This window comes from Crocuta crocuta, unplaced genomic scaffold, assembly GCF_008692635.1.
Source record: "Crocuta crocuta isolate KB4526 unplaced genomic scaffold, BGI_CrCroc_1.0 scaffold14, whole genome shotgun sequence".
Taxonomy (NCBI): domain Eukaryota; kingdom Metazoa; phylum Chordata; class Mammalia; order Carnivora; family Hyaenidae; genus Crocuta; species Crocuta crocuta.
In genome coordinates, this window is record NW_027530209.1 from 1,370,210 (window position 1) to 1,390,923 (window position 20,714).

General features: G+C 36.0%; 1 protein-coding gene across 1 annotated transcript in view; it reads left to right on the top strand.

Annotated features, from left to right (window-relative positions):
* COL28A1 (collagen type XXVIII alpha 1 chain) overlaps window positions 1–20,714 on the top strand; it is a 170,543-nt gene that overhangs the window by 47,417 nt on the left and 102,412 nt on the right. The window contains 5 exon segments of the mRNA XM_077765326.1: window positions 2,951–3,019; window positions 4,121–4,189; window positions 12,131–12,199; window positions 15,105–15,173; window positions 19,391–19,459. Of these exon segments, the coding sequence (XP_077621452.1) occupies window positions 2,951–3,019; window positions 4,121–4,189; window positions 12,131–12,199; window positions 15,105–15,173; window positions 19,391–19,459 (345 nt within the window).

The window sequence follows — 20,714 nt, forward strand, 5'->3', positions numbered from 1 at the left end:
GGGCTATCCACTTTAACTTAATCTTATTTGCATATGCGCCTGATGGTTAAAGAAAGCGAAGTAGAGAAATAACAAGTAGTACTGAGCCCATTCGATCTTTCTTTGTATGTTTGTGCTTATTGGTGAAGGTTGGGGTAGGAATAATGGCAGAAAAGGGATCAAGCCTAGAGTCTTACTAGGGCTATGTTGCTTTGGTGAATTTCCAAGAAATCTTTGTGAGTAGAGTGCTGGTTCTTGTCTTCTTGTTCTGTCTTACCCAGTGATGCTATTTACAATCAGGACCACTTTCTTTAACACCTCAGGAAACTTTGTAGGAAAGGGAAAAGAGAAGTATGAAAGGGATAAATATGAACTGTAGCCCAGTGCTGGTCTGCAGGCCCTATGTAGGGGTGCTAAGCTCCTGAGAAATAAATTCAAGCAACTAAAATGTGAAGATATGTTGCTACTGAGCTTTGTTGAGGAAAGGGAAAGAGATTCCTTTATAACCTTCAGATCCTTGTAACTTTCCTAAAAAATCAGTACTGAGAAATTGCTCCATTGCTTTGGGTACTTGACCAAGGCTAAAGGAAACTCATGGGTTTTAGGGGAAGATAGTTGCTCTCCTATTGATTTTCCTGAGTTTCGCATTTCAAGTTAACAACAGAACCAATTCTTTGTCCCTAGTTAGAAGAAACCTTTTCGCCAACCTGTGCTCCTATTTGTTTTTGATCAAATATACAGACAAGTGATAAGTAGGACAGAGCTTCCCCTACTGAAAAAAAACTCAAACTCTCCTCCAAATATATACTATCTATATAACATAACATTATAATATAATATAATAATATAATATAACAATGTTTAATTGTTATTATTATCAGTCTTCTGATCCATTATAGAACCAAACTAATATAAATGGGACAAGAAATAGATAGAAAAAGGGAACTCTGGGCCTTATGTTGTTATTATTTTAATGATGTGTTTTATCTCTTAAACTAGTCCTTTGAGTTTAGGGACAATGTCTTAAATGTTTCTGTATTTACTTCACTGCTTTCCACATAGTAAATGCTCGGTGTTCCTTTGCTGAATGATGGAAACTGTCACCCATACGCAGTATAAGGACAAGGTTGTATGTAGCACAGGAAGGTGTAAGGAAAAGGTTCTTTGAAGTGAACATTTTGAATCTACATTAGGAAACTGAATATTCTCTAGCACTTAAATCAAACTTTGAGATCAAGAAAACAGCTTCAAATCTGGGAGAGCCTTTATGTCTGATATTATACATGGAGATATTATACATGGCCAAGAATATGGGAAAAATAAGAATGGCAATTATCTGGCTGCTCCAAAAAATTCAATATACATAGAAAAATACAGAAAACTTTGAATTTTAAAGGGAAGAATTCAAGCTGATTTATCTGCCAGATTGGCTTGTACTTAAAATAACAAACTAAAGGAAGATACCTTTAGATATAAGCCACTCAAATGCCAAAGCATCATAAACTCTCACAATCAACTGATTTTGAGACAAGTTTTCTTTGTTATGACTTTGAGCCTGCGCATACCTTTTGGGGGGCTGATTTGACTCTGACTCTTCTAGTCTCTTCTTTTTCCTCTTTACAATTGATTAAAGTCCACAGACTTCCTTAAGATAATGCCTCTACCATATCAATAGAAATTTTTTTAGTTACTAAGAGTCCCCTTCAAAATCACAAGCCTTCAGGAAAATTGAGGCTTTAACATTGGTGAAAATTCTTTTGTACTCCTCAGTCTGGAGAAGGTTTGTCTCAGCTTCCTGTCACATTTTACAGTTAATTAATACGAGGTTGAAGGGAAGAGAGAAATCTATAAGTTGGATGAAATTTTAAATAGCAAGTATTCATTAACTCAAACACAACAGTACTCAGAAATCTTCCTTTCCATAAATTAGAGGTATGTGTGTACATAAAGAACTAGAAACAAATGCCACAGAAATTAATAGTAACCATAGATAGATCATTTAAAATTTCTTTGTGTGTATGCCTTTCAATCTATGGCAAATTTCCTATAATGAAGATGCATTATTTTGGTAAACAGAAAAAAATTTATAAAAGAAATGGTAATCAATAGCCACTTCTAGTAAACAGAAGGTTTGAAGTTAGGTAGCTCAGTGAGGTTTCGTTTGATCAAGTTCAATGAGGTTTTCCAGGAGCAGGCACTTAAAAATGTTTTTCTGCATCATCCTCTTCAATGGTTGGCATTCATCCAAGAGACTGTTGTCTCACAGTTACAAGATCCCTACCACATCCCCAAGTAGGAACGAAGAGGCAGAGGCAAGAGCTTTCTCTTTGCACCTAATAATGTCCCCTCATCTCATTTGTTGGAACTGAGCCAAAGGACCAACCAGTGGCAAGGAAAGGAGATGGTAGATTTGCATTAAACCAATTATCATTCATCCCGTGGCCCTGAGTATAAAGAATAGCTTTCCATTGACATGAACAGAGCAGAGTTCTAACAGCAGGGAAGGAAAGAGGGGAAGGGATGCTCACTGGGTAGGAGACAAACATGTCTGTCAGAAGCACATAATAAAGATTTGCTGGACAAGTGAGGACTGCAGTATGACATGCATCCTAAAAACTTTTGCTTTTGTGGGCCTCTTCTTCCATAAAAAAAAAGCTAAAAATTATATATTACAACTGAATTGGCATAAAGACAAATTTAATCCAGGCTGAATTCATTGTTACATATTCATTATTATTTTTAATTTTTATTCTGATATCTTGTCACAGACCTAGATAGTGTGACTATGTGTTTAGTGGTTAATTCAACCCTAGGTCTTTGTTGTCCTTCCAGCTGGATTACAAACACTTTGAGGGCAGTGACTGTCCTAGAGTTCACTGTTGCCCAAGGCTCTTACCACAGCACTATGCTCTAAGAACTGTTCAACAAATACTGTTGAGTTGACCTAACATATACCTGTTTCTTCATCTAGGGTGAACCAGGTCCCCCTGGTCCTTATGGTCCTCCAGGAGCCCCTGGTATTGGACAGCAAGGAATTAAGGTAAAGATTCTTGTCTTTTTCCCAATTGATGAGTATCGATTTTATTGTTGGGCTGGAGAAGCTAATTTGACTCTGCTCAACCTTACCCCCTGGACACAGGAGGCTGCCTGCATAAGGTACTTATGATCTGGGTTCTTGGATACTGCAGTTCTCCAGGCAGGGGCAGTTACCACAGAAAAATCAACATGTTTTTTTTTATTTGATGGGCATGAGAAAGTTTTCCTGTCTCCAAATACCCACCTTCTTGTCAATGTACATCTAGTTCTGTTGAGTTTTCATGGAATTTAAATGTTCACGTGCAAAAGTGTTATCAGGATGTGAAGCATCTTAACACAGAAACTATCACCTTCTCACACTAAAGGAGCACAGAAGGGCAGAAACCAGAAGGACCACAACACTGAATAAGTGCTGATAGAAAGGTTTTTAGGGAACTAGAAAGTACTGGGATACCCAACACCCTGGAGTGCTCTACATCATGTGGGATGTCAAAGAGCAAAAATGCTTACTTTAAATGGCTTTTCTATGTCACTGGGACAGTAAGACTTTGATGCCAGAATAAAACAGAGAGGAGCACAAAACAGGGCACTTCTAATCAAGTATCACCATGGATGGTATTTAAATGATAAGCATATTGAAACTCTAGAGAAAGTGGAGTTTATATTGGCAGAGTTATCAGACAAGGATTCTGAAGGGGGTCAAGTGTGAAACAGAAGTCAAAAGAGAGGTAAAATGGAACAGAGGGGGTAACATTCCAGGATGGTGGCAAGGGGGCCAGGGAAGAGCACAAGCATTGTTTGCTTGGTCATCTCAGCAACCAAAATGAATCGAATACAGTCTATCCTGCCAATTACTACACAAGAGCTTCTGAAAGCTAACAATGGTGTATTGCACTTAGACAAGAAGGGATGATAAACATTTTAGAGTAATATATTCACTTAAATTCAAACCATTTTTCCTCCTCCAGAATTTCTTTTATCTTTATGAATGTGAAAAGTTTGACTATTTTGCCATTATCTTTTTCGAAATCTCCAGTGTATCTTGTGCCATGTTTATTCTTTATTTAAAAACTCAAACCTTTATTTGACTATTTCTTTCTCTTAGGGGGAAAGAGGTCAGGAAGGAAGAACAGGGTCTCCAGGACCGATTGGCATTGGTGAGCCAGGCCAGCCAGTAAGTAGCAAGAAATTCTAGATGGAATAAAAAGGACAAACGCAATTCTTATGTGCTTTTTGTGGTTAGCCTAAGTGGTTAGATTAAATCATCTTATTTCTTTTGGAACAACAAAAGACAACAAATATGCAAGGACCAGATCCAAGTGTTATTTTTCATACTTCACGAAATAGAACCATACACATACACACATGATATATACGAATGGCTTTCTTTTACCATAATCTCTTACAAGATTGATCAACTTGCCCAAGAAGGAGAGAGATCTCATGTGTCAAAATTTCCTAGGAGATAGGAGAACTGGATTTAGGCATAAAGTCTATACTTTATAACTGACTTTCTTGAAACCATTAAAAATCACTGAGAATAAGGACCTTGCTCATAAACTAATTTATGAGTACACTCTAAAGCTAGGATTCATGAAGGTAGACAGGTGATGCCTGTGTTATTTGCAGCTTCTAGCTTATGTAGCTTTGAAGTTTACTATTTTTGCAGAAGAAAAAAATGTGTTGCTATCAAAAGAGATATGAAGAAGAAATGAATAAAACATGACTATTCTAGTATAGAAATGCTCTTAACTTTTCAAGTAATCATTATTCTCCCAGAAAAGAACAGTAACTAACTCACTGAGGTACGAATAAAAACAACTGTACTGGATTGGAAGAATTAGTATTGTTAAAATGTCCATACTACCCAAAACAATCTACCGATTCAATGCCATCCTTATCAAAATTCCAATCGCATTTTTCATGGAAACAGAACAAACAATCTGAAAACTTGTATGGAACCATAAATGATCCTAAATAGCCAAAGCAAACTTGAGAAAGAAGAACAAAGGTGGAGGTGTCACACTTTCTGATTTCTAAATATATTCCAAAGCTATAGAAATCAAAACAGTATTGTATTGGCATAAAAAAACCACACACAGACCAATAGGATGGAATAGAGAACCTTGAAATAAACTCACACATATATGGCCAATTAATTTACAACAAAGGAGCCAAGAATATACAATGGGGAAAGGACCGTCTCTTTAATAAATGGTGTTGGGGAAATGGGACAGCCACAGGCAAAAGCATGAAAGTGGATCACTATCTTACACCATACACAAAAATTAACTCAAATGGTTTTGAGTCTTGAATGTATGACCTGAAATCATAAAACTCTTGTAATAAAACATAAGCAGTAAGCTCCTTGACATAGGTCTTCACAATAATGTTTTGAATTTAATACCAATAGTAAAAGGAACAAAAGCAAAAATAAACAACTTGGGACTACATCAAACTAAAAACCTTCTGCACAGCAAAGGAAAACATCAACAAAATAGGCAATCTACTGAATGGGAGAAAATATTTTCAAATCATATATCTGATAATATCGAAAGTATGTAAAGAACTTGTATAACTCAACAATAACACAAAAAATTCAATTAAAAAACAAGCAGAAAACTTGAACAGATATTTTCCCAAAGAAGATGTACAGATGGCCAACAGGTACATGAAAAGATGCTCAACCTCATTAGTTACCAGGGAAATCAAAATCAAAATAAGATATCCCCTCACACCTACTACAATGGCTATTATCAAAAATACAAGAAAACAGGTATTGTTGATGATGTGGAGAAAAGGGAACCCTCATGCACTATTGGTGGGAATGTAATTTGTATAGCCAGTGTGGAAAACAGTATGGAGATTCCTCAAAAAAATTAGAAATTCTATTACCATCTGATCCAGTCATTCCCCTTCTGGATATTTATTCAAAGAAAATAAAACCACTAATATGTTGAAAAGATGTATGCACCCATGATCATTGCTATTTGCAATAACCAAGGTAAGGAATAAAACTAAGTGTTCACCGATGTATAAATGGATAAAGAAATTGTGATATATATATAGTATATCCACATACATATCATAGATTACTATTGGATGTATATATAATGGGTTACTACTCAATCATAAAAAAGAATGAAGTCTTGCTATTTGCAACAACACAGATGGACTTTCAGGACATTATACTAATTGAAATAAGTCAGACAGAGAAGGGCAAATACCATTCGATGTGAACCATAAAAACAAAAAAATCAAACCAGTCTCCTAGATAGAGAGAACAGACAAAATCAATTTTATTTCTATATTCTCATAATAGACACATAGAAATAAAAATTTTAAATATAGTATCATTTATAGTCATTAAAAAATAAAGATTACTTGGGTATAAATCTAATAAAACATGTATAGGACTTATATCCTGAAAACTTCAAAATACTAATGAAAGAAATATTTAATAAATTGAGAGACACACCATATTCATGGATTGAAAGACTTGACATCATAAAACTGTCAAACTCCTTAAACTGATCTAAGGTTTAATGCAAAGCTTTTAAAAAATCCCAGTAAGATGTCTTTATACATATAGACAATATTATTTTAAAATCTATATGGAAAGGCAAAGTAGCTAGAATAGTTAAAACAATTTGCAAAAAGAAGAATAAAGCCAAAGAAAGGGTTTAAGATTTATTCACATACCTATAGCAATCAAGATCGTGCAGTTCTGGCAGATCATAGAAGCATGATCAGTGGAATCGAATAGAGAATCCAGATACAGACCCACACACTGATTTTTTTGATAAAGATGCAAAAGCAACTCAAGGGAGGAAGCATAGTGGTGCTGGACCAATTGGTTATCCATACACAAAAAAATGAACCTCAACTTAAGTTTCACACCTTATAAAACATCACCTCAAAATGTCTCACAGACTTAAATGTGAAAGGTAAAACTGTAAAACTTTTGAATAAGACAAAACAAAGTCTTTGGGACCTACAGCTTAGCGAAGGTTTCTTAGACATGCCACAAAAAACATGATCCAAACAAGAAAAAAATTGATCAGTTGGACTTCTTGAAAGTGGAAAATGTTTGTTCCATGACTGTTAAAAGGATGAGAAGACAAGCTACTGACTGGCAGAAAGTATTTGCAAATCACATATCTGACAAAGAATTTGTATTGAGACTATATGACGAGTGTTCAAAACACAATATTTTAAAAAATCTAATTAGAATGCACATGTGTATTAGAATACACATGTGTGTATTATTTACAAACAGGTATGTATACATATATCTGCATGTTTATTGAACTTGTAACATGTGTTCTAAGCTAACAAGCTTGAAAGTTACCAATATCGTTACCTGAATCAAAAATTAATACACTGACCATAGGCTTTTATACAAATTATTTCTCTTCCACTTTTAGAGTTTTATTCTCTGTTAACTTAGTTCTACCTTATTTTCATACCATTAAAAATTATTTATTATTATTGTTGCTGTATTTTTATCTGTCAGTGTTTACTCGTGTGTTTACCAATTTCTTGGCTCATCATAGCTTCTCAAATTTCCCTCTTTTCTTTTTGGATGATCTCTATTTTTTGGAAAGTATATATTTCAAAAGTTGTTTTCAGTGAAAGTATGTTAGCACTAAACTCTTTCAGTCTTTGGTTGAAATGCCATTATTTAATTTTCTTTATAATAGTTTAGCTTGTATAGAAATCTAGATTGAGTACTAATTCCACTGTGTTCTGGCATTCATTGTTTCTGTTGAGATGTCTTCAGTAATTTATCATTTCTTAGGAAGTAATTTATCTTTTCCATTTGGTTGCTTTTGCAATTTTTTGTTGTCCTTTAGATTTTCCACAGATTCCTTATGAACCGTATGATTGGGGATGTATTTTCACTGATGTTACTTCAAGTTTACTGTGTTTCATGAACCTGAGAATTCAACATGTTTAAAAGTTCTTAGTGATTATCTCTTCAAATATTTTCTTCCCCATTCTATTTATTTAGAAATCCTATTAGATATTTGGTTGCATTTTGAGTAATTTCCTCAGATCTAATTTATAATCCACAAATTTATATTCATCTGGTTATAAAATATCCTATCTCATTGTATTTTAAACTTAATGGGTATTTTTTAAAAAATTCTTGAATTCATTTTTAAATCTTTTTTTACTATACTTCTGTTTTTACTGTAATATTCTCTTTGCTTCTTGTATTTTATATTCTTATTATTAGACCATTAGGCATTCAAAGTATACGTTTTTGGTCTCTTTTATTTTATTATTTGACATTTTGGGGGAAAATTATAGGCTCACTTTTATTCATTATGAATTGTTTTCTTATATCCTTTGTACTCTGACATCTGAATTCATAGTCATCAGGCCTTTACCCGTGAAAATCTTAGGTGTTCTGGGTGGAAGGTATTTTAGAGGAATTTGCACTTGCATCTCTTAGGTACTCCATGGATATCTTTGATGCTAACGTCTTGACTAAGGTGTGATGTCAATTAAAACTACAAACCTATATACAGCGCTGGAACAAGCATGGAATTTTTAGGCCCTTTTAGAGCCTAAGTGAAAGTAGATAAGATTCTTGTCTTTCACGTCACCGTGTTGATTGGATGGCTTTTTTTTCAACCCTGCCCTTTCATTGACAATATGTAAGTAACCTTGAAGCTCCTGGCTTTCTGTGGGGATCTCAGCTCTAATGCTCTCCCCCTTTGCCATTGAATGAGCCAAAATCTTTGCTCCTGTTCTTTGTCTTAGGTTTTCTAGACTCATTGCCAACACACAACAACTACGTGTTTCCACCCAGGACAACCACAGCATCAGTTTCTACGCTCACCACCCCAGTATTCAGCTCTTTTTGTTTGGGAGCCCTGCGATTTCCCTTATGTGTTTATTTATTTTTGGATTTCAGCTATGCCTTTAAAATTCATTTTAAAGAAAAATGTGCCTTACTTGACTTTTTGTTTATAGCTAGAGAGTTTTCACAATATTGCCAGAACATGAAGTTCTTGTTTGTTTGCTTTCTAAGCCACGATTATACAAATCAGAAAGACACCATGAAGTCGGCGATTCAAATGGAAACTGAAATCATTACAAAGGTGGGGAGGATCGCAAATAATGCATGCAAATGTTGTACCAAACTGACATAATAAAAATCCAACATTGGGAGTTAATTATTTAGAAGTAACAAAAAGACTTACCTTGGAACTGAGAAAGGTTCTGCTGAAAGTCTTTTTACCTTTGCTTCTTTGTCTGAATGATTTCAAGTGGTTTAAGGTTTTGTTTTTTATACAAGGATATTCAGAGCATTATTAGTAAAAAAAAAAAAAAACAACCCGCTAAAGTAGAATTGTAAATACTTTTAAGTTAAAAATTATGTAGATGGTACTGTTTGAATATCGTGGGCAATTTTTATCATTATTTAGTACATTTGTTTTTAATGCTTGCAATGTATGTTAAAATCACTTTTACTGATTATCTACACTAGTGAGATTATTAAGAAAAGTAATAAGATAATCACATTTTATCTTATTAATGTCTCAAAGCATTTCACTGGTCAGACTGTGTTAACTGATAATTAGATTCCTCCATTATATATTTTTTATTAGAGACGTTCATGAGAAATCAAATAAGTATGCCATAATTATAATTGATTTTTGTGGCTTTTGAAAAGGACACTATGAGTTTTTTATAGAAGAGTTTCTGTCTTTTAGAAATAATCCATGAGTTCTACTGTAATAAAGTATAGTTCATCTACCCAAGTACCTGCTCTTTCTGTACCAAGCAGTCATCTTTCATTCTGCTTAGCTATAATATATGGGAATACTCAGATGATACAGTCTCTTCCTCTGACAGTTCGCAATAATTAAGTTTTGGATCACTGTTGCTTTAAATGCCTTTAAGCAATTACTCACGAGTATTAGTTCTCTGTTCTCAGCAGCTTGGAACACATGGCTCCTCAAAGCCCCCCGTGTTTTCAGTCTTACATTGGCTGGTGTATTCTAGAAATGCAGAGATGGAAGGAAGGTTCAGTGTTCAGGCCGTGCAGCAACCCGCTCTCCATACTGCTAACTGTAAACCTTTTACCCTGAGGCTAACCTACTCATGAAAATGCCTTGAAAGGACATTTTTCACCATCACAAGATTCAAGTAAAATAATTTTGATAGTGATGGCAGGTATTTATTAAGTGCTCAATATGTAAGAGCTTTAAGTCTCTCGGACCTAACCCTTATATTAATGCTCATGGTTCAGGTAGGTACTATTGTTACCACCATCATGCTGAACCAAATTGACAATAAACTATTTTTTTTAAAAAAGGAAAAAAGGTGAACTTTAGAGACATTAAATTCTTTGTTGAAGATCACACTGTTAACACATACAGAGCAGAGCTGGGACTTAACCCTTAGTCCATATGACAGCATAATTATCATGAAAGCCTGTAAACTCTAGAAGACCAGGAAACAGGTCTATCTGCTGTTACTAGAACTTAGCACCATGCCTTGCGCCTACTAGGGAGTATCAGTATTTGCTGAATAATGGAAAAAAATTGAGTGAACTGGAAAAAGACTTCTTTGCATTGAATGTAAATTATGTTATTTTCATTTGTTTTACCATTGGCAAAGAGGAATCATTTGTCAATGTTTTATTTTTTGGGTTAAAGTATGTGATGTTAGCTAGGCTCTTGCCTTTTTAGTTTGCAATCTAGTTTTCATGTTTGTATTTAATCGCTCCAACATTAGAGTAAGCTGTCGTGGATATTAGTGCTTTGATTAAGGTCTTAGACTGTTAAAAGCTAGGTTTCCCATAAGCACAGCAATTTAAATTGAATTAAATGTTTAGCTTTTTCCTTTAATTAAAGTCTTTACAAAATTGGTTATGCATAAATATGGAAGAAGACTGTCTTTAAAATATACAATAGGGGAAGGCAAAAAAATTAAACATGGGGTACAATTAGCTTTCTTTTTTACAAATCTATAACTGTGATGAGTCACTGATTAGCATAATGCTGCATCCTAGCTCTGCTACCAGGCTCAGTGGAAAGCACCTCTTAAATTACCCCGGATTACTGCGTACCAAGCCCGAAGATCCCTCACAGTGTCTGCAGTGTGCAGGCTTTGGAGCTGCTGGGCAACTCAGCAGACTTTTTTCTGTCTTAGACTCACTTCCCTGGCAAGCAAGCCCTAATTATTTTTTGAGATCCATTAAAGGAAAAGCTCCAATTTATGCTTCTAAGATTCTTGCTGTTAGTTCCTTTTCTACTTTTTTGCCTTCTGGCCAAGAATAAAGAGAGAGAAAATCTGTAGCCTTTTAAAATCCCCACTTTAATTGAATATTTTGCTGTTGTCTTTTCTTTTTCAATCAGTTTGTTTCCTACCAGTCCACTTCAAAGCCTGAGACTGTGTTGTTTTTCTTTACTCACATAAGAACTCTTCATCTTTCTGACTGCTTTTCTGAGCAATAGTCATGTGGACTTTTTAATTTGAATCACTGAGATCAAAAATCATACTTCCCCTGAATGATTCTATCAAGATTCCTTTTTGCACATAAACTCCCAGTAGACTCAACCAGTCCTTGAAAGAATTCACAAATTCAAGTTTGAATCCAGATTTGTCAGGATAGGAATTAAAACACATGTAAACAGAATTCCATGCTTTAAAGCAGCTGTGCAGTGATTTCTTCACAGGGCTCCCCTGATACTTTTAAATTACTTAATCACTCTGCAACCGTCTCCAGGCCACACAGTGGCTAGATTTTTAGACTTACCTCACAGGATTTATTTCCTAATCCTTATGCCAAAGAAGAACTTAATTTCCATTTTCCTCTAATTTGAGGACACCAGGATAGAACATCTATGCCAATCAAATGGAATGAGTAATACAATGGGAATATTATTCTTCACAACTCGACAATTCTGCTGATCTGTATGGAATTTACTAGGAGGATTCTCACTAATAACTTAAATAGGACTATATCATTGCCTGCTCATGTGAACCAAGATAACCGTTTTCGCTCTTCTTTCCTCCTCCCTTTTCTCTCCCCACTTCCCATTCTCTCTTTCTTTCTCTTTTCCTGCTCCTCATTCCCTCTTATCCTAAACAGGGTCCCCGTGGTCCTGAGGGAGCACCAGGAGAGAGGGGCTTACCGGGAGAAGGATTTCCAGGGCCAAAGGTAACAATACCTCCAGTACCATGAAAAAAATGCTTGGCCTTGCATGCTCATGATTTGCAACTTTAAAACGATGGGTCCTAGTCAATTACCAGAAGTCAAGTATTTTCCTGACCACCTTCACCCTATTAAATGAAGGAAGAAGTAAGTTCTTCCTTAACATGAAACTCTGGTGAAATTTGCAATTATAAATAACTGACAGACTTTTACTTCATATAATTATTGCATGTGAAATGAGAAAGCTCTCTTAAAGTAATTTGTTGTCGTTAAAGCCACAGTGATAAATAGCATCATTATGCCCGGAAGTTATTGAGCGCAGCTAGGACAGAAGTTTACTCACAGTTTTGTTTTGTGAAACATAGATAAGAAACTAACACGCCAATTTGTAATCATTTTGTCATTAGCATAATAAGAAAGGAAATGTGGAGCGGGGAGTGAGGGCACTGGAATTACCTTGTTATAATAAGGAAAAAAGCTATGAAAAACATACCTTTTACCCGGCAATTGAGAATTTAAATACTTCTACCGCTTCCCCTATATAATTGTTGGTGCTCAAGTTTCCCCCGGACCTTGAGGAACCCTCTGGGGTTGGCATACTTTTTCCATAAAGATAATAAATATTTGTGAGCAGTATGGCGTCTGTCGTGACTATGTAACTTTTGCTGTTGTAGCATGAGAGCAGTCATCAGCTCTATAAATGAGTGAGTGTGGCTATATTCCAGTAAAGCTGTGTTTACCAAAAATTACAAACAGTGAGCTCGATTTGGCCAGTGGGCTATAGTTTACTGACCCCCGGTCAAGGCTGCTTACCCACAATCTACCAAAGGTCACACACAGGCCACATACTTTGAGCATCAACAAAATTTCGGTAAATAAGAAAACATTTTGAGGGTTCTTTTCCCTTCTTTTCTGAAGCCTTCCCCCAAACATACATGTATGCACACATGCACCACCCAGAGAAGCACATGCTGTTTTCTTTCTTTCTTTTATTTTTAATGTTTATTTATTTTTTAGAGAGAAAGAGATAAAGAATCCCAAGCAGACCCTGTGTTGTCAGCATGAAGCCCAACATGGGCTTGAACCCTCAAACCATGAGATTATGATTTAAGCCAAAATCAAGAGTTGGATGCTTAACCAACTGAGTCACCCAGGTGCCCTGCACATGCTGTTTTCTTAAGTGTCTAAGAACTTCCACTTTAGTCAGTCAGATTGCTAAGATCTCAGCTTCTCAGTATAGCCTCATGCTCCAAAACTGCATCTCATTCTTAGCCTTTTCCACCATGATCAATATTCTATTGTCTATGAGATACCTGAATCCCAACTAGAGGGAAATCAATTAGCTAAAACCTAATTCATACTAAGTTGTGAGTGACTGCTGGGTTGAATTTTAAAAGAGGCCCTCATTAACTAACAAACTTTAATTTGTTATAATAAGTGGAAATAGTATGTAGGATAGAAGGGACATTACTAATGCCCTGACCGAATCAGGGTATCACTCTCAGAAGACAGAGGCTGACAACTTAGCCCTACATTTCAAAATGTTTTATAATACATAATTTCTTGAAATTTTTTTGGCATATAGTAAATTTCTATTTATGGGTAGTCCAAATAACCTGGGAAATTCAAATAGCCAGGGTTATTTCTCTTTACAATCTGTGGGGGGTTTTAAGATAAATATATGAGAGGGGCACCTGGGTGGCTCAGTTGATTAAATGCTCAACTCTCGAGTTCGGCTCAGGTCATGATCTCATGACTCGTGCATTTAAGCCCTGCGTCAGTCGGACTCTGTACTGACACTGTGGAGCCTGCTTGAGATTCTCTCTCCCCCTCTACCCTTTCCCTGTGTGTGTGCTCTCTCATTCTTCTCTTTCAAAATAAATAAATAAAAACATTTTAAATAAATGAATTAATAAATACACAAGAAATGAATAAGTGAAATACGGGAAGCATATTGCAGAGTGTGTCTTAGTGACAGGTTTAACAGTATGTTATAATGATACACGCTTATTCATAATAAGCCACAGCACTGTGTTACCCTCTATCTCATCACAGAAAGAATGCATAATATTCAGTGCTATTTTAGGATCGATTGTATGTAATTATACTCTGTGGTAATGATTGGAAGAACCCATTAGTTAGAATACTTCATTCCCCAACCGGCAGGACCAAAGGTAGTTTTCTATGTGTGCTACTTGGGGTTACTTTGCACTGACATAGAGCTTAAGTGAATAAATTATGACTCTAGAGGGACTTGAAGGTTCATTTTCTTGTTTCCTAGGTTTCTTGTGTTTTTCATTTTACACTTGGCTTAAACAAATTCATGAAATGAATGCTATTTCTAATTGATTATATGGTTTATTTTGCATACAAAAGCACAGAATGTCATGACTTTATTAGTAGGACATCACGATCAGAACTATTCATACAGGTCACGTGACTATGAAGCCTACCCAAGAAGATTTTCTATGGGTTCTCTTAAAAACTAAATTTTCAAAGAATGTTTACACATTGTGATATAAAATATATAACCGGTAACTATATACTGGCAAGTATTAGTTCATATTGTAATATGAGTGACAAATTTTCATTGTGTGATGGATCTAGCTGCATCAGTGGTAAGGGAATGGAGGATTGATCAATTTGTTGTACCATATGGTACATTTCTAGATTGGGAATGGAGTTCTTTTCCAAGGTTAGTGATGCTGCATACGTGTCCTGTTTGGATAGCTTCCTTCCTATTTAATAGTATTAAACCTAATTATATGTATTTTGCATGTTACAAAGCTTGGCATCAGTGAGAATTACGTATTTGCAGTGAGCAGTGAATCTGGATGCTTTGCATACTTCAACTGTTTTTAAATCCTGATTTTTATTAGTATACTGATATTCTTTCCATACATATTTTTAGGGTGAAAAAGGCTCTGAAGGACCAACTGGCCCACAAGGATTGCAAGGCCTGTCAATCAAAGGGGACAAGGTACTACATATGCGGTATACAATAGGAAAGATGCACCAGTATAATTATTTTTATTCCTTGTTCTTTATACATGTACATTTATGAACTGTATTCAGCCTAACAACCCTATCACACATGTATCCAGGTAATTATAAATCAAGTATATGCAGGGTATATTGTTATGTGGGATGAAAGATGATCTGAAAAATCCCATCATTTATATTTATAGTAATGGCTCATCTATTTGGGTTTTGACTTCCAATAAACCTATCTTCAGCCAAGCAACTTTGTAGCCAAACATGAGCAAAACAGACCCCTTCTTAGTAAAGAAAATAGTTTTTAAAAACATTGACTTGACCCCATTACAGAAAGTCCATGTCCATCCTTAGACGCTCACTCAAAAAAACATTACCGGGGTGCCTGCATGGCTCAGTCGGTTACGCCTCCGACTCTTGATTTCACCTCAGCTTGTATCTCATGGCTTGTGAGGCTGAACCCTGTGTTGGGTTTGGGATTCTCTCCTTTCTTTCTGCCCCTCATGCTTTCTTTATCTCTCACTCTTTCTCTCAAAATAAATAAACTTTTAAAAATGGGTCTAACATAAGAGAACTCATTTAAGAAACCTAGTGCTGGTGCCTTCCTACAGGACCAAGAGGGATCCACCTGTAGTTGAACAAAGTTAGGTTTATAGACTCATTGCAGTGAGGGAGACCACATACCGTGGGAGAACCCATCACTACTCAGTAAGAAGATGAAAGTTTTCTTTACAGGACTTGGGCTTGTGTTAGGTGATTTGGGGAGTGTCTAAGAAAGTACAGGTTGGCTTTGGATTGGACACTGCAGGGAAGTGAGGTAATTTTAAGATCGGGTGTTTTAATGAGTCTTATCTAGGAGGTGGGAAAAATGGAGTCAGGTTTAGCTATAACTGGTAGAAAAAAATAGCAGTGATTCATTTTAGCTCGTATAGGGGAGTGTTTGATCACTTTGCTGGGAATGGGTTGTTTGGACGTTGTTTTTTGTTTTTGTCTGTGCTCGGGCATGACTACAGATTGCTCTTGCTTTTATCTTGGTTCATTACATAGAATGTTCATATCTGACACCGGTAGCCTGTAAAACTGTTTATGCTCAACACCACGGCCTACCTGCCATTGCTAGTCTCGCTAGTTGCTTATCTTCTTTAAAATAGGTACAGATTGTGCCCAGATTAGAAGTGCTACTGAGGCTGATGATAGAAGCTGCTGGAGGCTGATAAGGCCCAACAGACCAGAGGGAAGAGAAAGCTGCCAGAGGGACAGATGATATAAGAAATATGCAAAACCAGATAATTCATATCAATTTGGAGTCATTTATATGTTAATTTCTAAGCATATCATCACATTATATAATACATGACAATAATGACTTATATTCATGATTATCTTAGGTGCTGTGTTTCAATTTTGAAATACTTATTTATTTTCTGGTACCTGTCTCTTCTGTGTATCTGTATTTAAAAAGCAGAGAAGCTGGTAAAAAGTGACTTATACAAATTTTAGTAGTAATACAATTCTTGGCTCAAATAGCTCAGCCCTGGTTGTAACTCCAGCTCCTAAAACTATGTAAGACTGTAATTCCTAAAAATATGTAAGATGCTCCTTCTTCCTATGGAGCAGTGAGAACTGAGTACAACAGAACTATTATTTTATGAGTTTAGTACATTAACTTTTTTAGGCATTGTCATTATGGTGGTTCTTACTTTTACATCGGCAGCTCATGCAAAGAAAACACATTGAAATATCAGATGTGATCACATACAATTACAAGGCTTTCATCTGCTATTTCCTTACCAAATCAATACCAGCTTGGCTTTCCCTGCCCCCTTCCTTTTCTATTCTCTTATATATAATATTAGATCCATTCTGTGATTCAAGTGATAAGATAAACACCTCTATGATAAGAACTCCCAAAAAAATGTAATTGGACCGAAACAAGAAAGTAGTTTTGATACAGATATTAAATGTAAATGATAATGCACAAAAGGAAACTCTCTTACATATTCGTTGAATACTTGCAGAACAGTGGTTATGAGTTGGGTTCTGGAGTCAGAGAGAGTGAACTTGAATCTTGTCTCTGTCATCTAACAGTTGTGTGACTGGGGTAAGGGACTTAACCTCATCTGGAAAATGGGGATGCCAACTTTCAAAGTGTTGTTGTGAGGATTGAATGAGATAAAGCATGAAAAGCATAGTGCCTGCCACATGATAAGCAATCAAGTTCTGACTCAGAATAATTCAGCTCTGAACTAGAACTTGGGTCCATTACATTTTTCCTTGTAAGATATCTGTTCAGACTAGGGGCTGACAGAGAGTGAAACACTCAGAAGCATACTCCAAGGCATGTTCTAATGACAGACGCCGCACTTTTAAAAATTCCATAAAGTATGATTTAATGATACAATTAAAAAATTGTTTTAAGTTTATTTATTTTGAGAGACAGAGAGAGCAGAGGAGGGGCAGAGAGAGGAGAGAGAGAATCCCAGGCAGGCTTTGTGCTGTCAGTGTGAACCCACGAACTGTGAGATCATGATCTGAGCTGAAACCAAGAGTTGGATGCTTAACCTATTGAGCCACTCAGGCGCCCCTAGTGATACAATTTTGCTTATAAAAACATGTTTATTTAGCCCAGGTATTGGCAAACTAGGGCTGGCTGCTTGTTCTTATAAATAGTGTTTCGAGAACACAGGCACACCTGTTCATTTAGGTATTGGCGGTGGCTGCTTTTGCACCACCAAAGCAGCATTCATTAATTATGATACAGACGTTATTACAGCCCTTGAAAATAAAATATTTACTATCCAGCCATGTAAGAAAAAGTTTACAGACCTTGGTGTAGCCTAAATTAACTAACATTTGAATATCTGATATGCCTGCTGACTCTGTTGGTAGAGCATGAGACTCATGATCTCAGGGTTGTGACCTGAAGCCACACACTGGGCATGGAGCCTGTTTATAAATAAGTAAGTAAGTAAGTAAATAAATAAATAAATAAATAAATAAATAAATAAATAAAAAGATAAAATATGCATCACATTGTGCCTTTGCTGTTCTGGGCTCTTCCTGTATCATCCTTGTAATGGATGTTTTCTCTGCCTGGAATGCTTTTCCTCTGTGTTTCTACTGGGTTCATTCCCTCTCTCCAGCAAAGCCATCCCTGGCCACCTTATCCAAAATTGTCACTATTTCCCCCTTCCCTGATTTATTTTTCTCCTTAGCACTTATCATTCTTTAACATATTATTTATTATATCTATCCTGTTTACTCTCTTCTGTTTTTCCTACTAAAACGTAAGCTCTATGAGAACAGAGACTTTTTTTTTGGCTGCTTAGGTCACTGTTGTTCCCCAGTGTATGGAACAATTCCCAGCACATAATAGGCACCCACTCATATCTGCTGAAACACACAAAGAATGAATGAATGATAGTGTTCTTCTGGCTGATAACTCTCACTTCGTTTCCCAAATTTATTTCATAGAAAGGAAAGGTGAGGTACTTCAGTTCTGTTGCATTTACCTTAATTTTTAAAGTATATTTTAATAAGGTGTGGAGGGGAAAGGTGTTTCGATAATTTTAAAACATTTCTCTTTAAGTTCTCTCTCAAATCCTGATTTTCTTGTACCCTATGAATACTACACATTTAAATATTTCTGTTGTAATCCTGACAGAAGTGTTTGTGTCATTACAATAACCATTTAGGAATTTTAGGTTTCTGTGAGAAAAATGATTGATAAATATGAACACGTGCAAATAGTCACCAATTTAGACTAAACAGTGAAACTAGCATTCACTATTTCAGCAAACTTGAACTATAAACTGTTTAAAAGAAAGAGTTTTCATGGGGCACCTGGGTGGCTTAGTCGGTTAAGCGTCCCACTTTCGCTTGGGTCATGATCTCGCGGTTCGTGGGTTCAAGCCCCACGTCGGGCTCTGTGCTGACTGCCAGCTCAGAGCCTGGAGCCTGTTTCAGAGTCTGTGACTCCCTCTCTCTCTGACCCTCCCCTGCTCACGCTCTCTCTCTCTCTCTCTCTCTCTCTCTCCTAGAAATAAATAAAACATAAAAAAAAATTAAAAAAAAAGAGTTTTCTAACTTCTTCTGTTGAACCATTTTATGGTATAGATGGATTTCAATTAAATATAATTCAAGGTTAGCAGAGTATGAAAGAATGAGGTTTATTGGTATATTTCTCACTTATTTTCTCAACAGGGGGATTTGGGACCTGTGGGACCCCAAGGGCCAATGGGCATCCCTGGAATTGGGAGTCAAGGGGAACAGGTAACCCACACTTTCTCCCTTTCTCTTCCATACGGAGCATTCTGACCCAATCCTGGTGTTCTTTAAAAGCCAATCTTGCAAACACCTATGAGTGTATATGATAGTCGAAGTACAAGCAGACGTACATCCAAAAGTGAGTGTAGAGAAGGAAAAGATGGTTCTAGGAGATTTCCTTTCCTAGAACTTCCAAAATGTGTGTTTCTTGGAGCTGTGACTTTTACCCTTCATGTCTAATTAACAGGATACGAGTTTCAGAGTGAGTTTATATTTTTAGTTTTCCTTAGGAGCAGTGGTTTATTTACCTGTGTATTTTCCCCTTGAGGCTTTGTGAAAGATTAAATCCCACTTTCTCCCAATATCAATAGAGTAGTCTTTCCTACTCTCTAGCCATGTACCAGCCTAAAAAAAGTACTAAACTTAAAAAAATTACTAAACTTAAAAAAAGAACTAGACTCGGAGGTAACCACTTAATTTAAGGGGTACTCTTCCTGAAACGAAGCAAATCACAGATAGGGTTTATAAGTAACATTTGGCCTCTCTCGGTCAGAAGAAAGGAAAGCTCTCTGAGGATATCTTTACAGTCACGGCTGGAACTGCTTCTCAAATCTTCTGACCATAACTTTTGGAAAAGCTGGGCAATTTTATTAGATCTGAATAATACAAAGATAATATAATAGATAATAAAATAGATACTATAACAGATAATATAACCTACCTACAGATTCTCATTTAATCAAAGTGATGAACAAATCCAAATTTATGCTGCATGTCCTCCTGTATAGAAAGTAGCCAATCTGTTGATTAAGATTTATGATTAAGGTTTGAATTATTCTGTTGCCTAGAGAATGAGTAGTGCTTGCCTTATCTAGGATGGGAAAAGATGATTTAAAAAAAGATGTAATTCCAAATCTCACTGCTGACATTAACTCTAGGTTTATTTCTAAACATCTACTAATTAATTAGTATTTTTGTTGTTATTATTGTTAAACTAAGCAACAGCAAAGCTGGATCTTACTCTTTCCATTTCCTTTCACCCAGTAGAAATCCTAAGAATACTTAGGAAGATTGAGACGCAGGAAAAGCCAAGATAAGTCTGTCTATAAGTATTTAGGTAATATCTAAGAGCTGGATATTTTGAGCACCAAGGATTGTGGTTCGATTATGGCATCAGGCAGTCTCACACTTTGTAGTTTATTTGTTAATTTCATCCAGGCTTACATTCTGGTCCTGGCTGTGACTGGACAGGCGTGTTGTT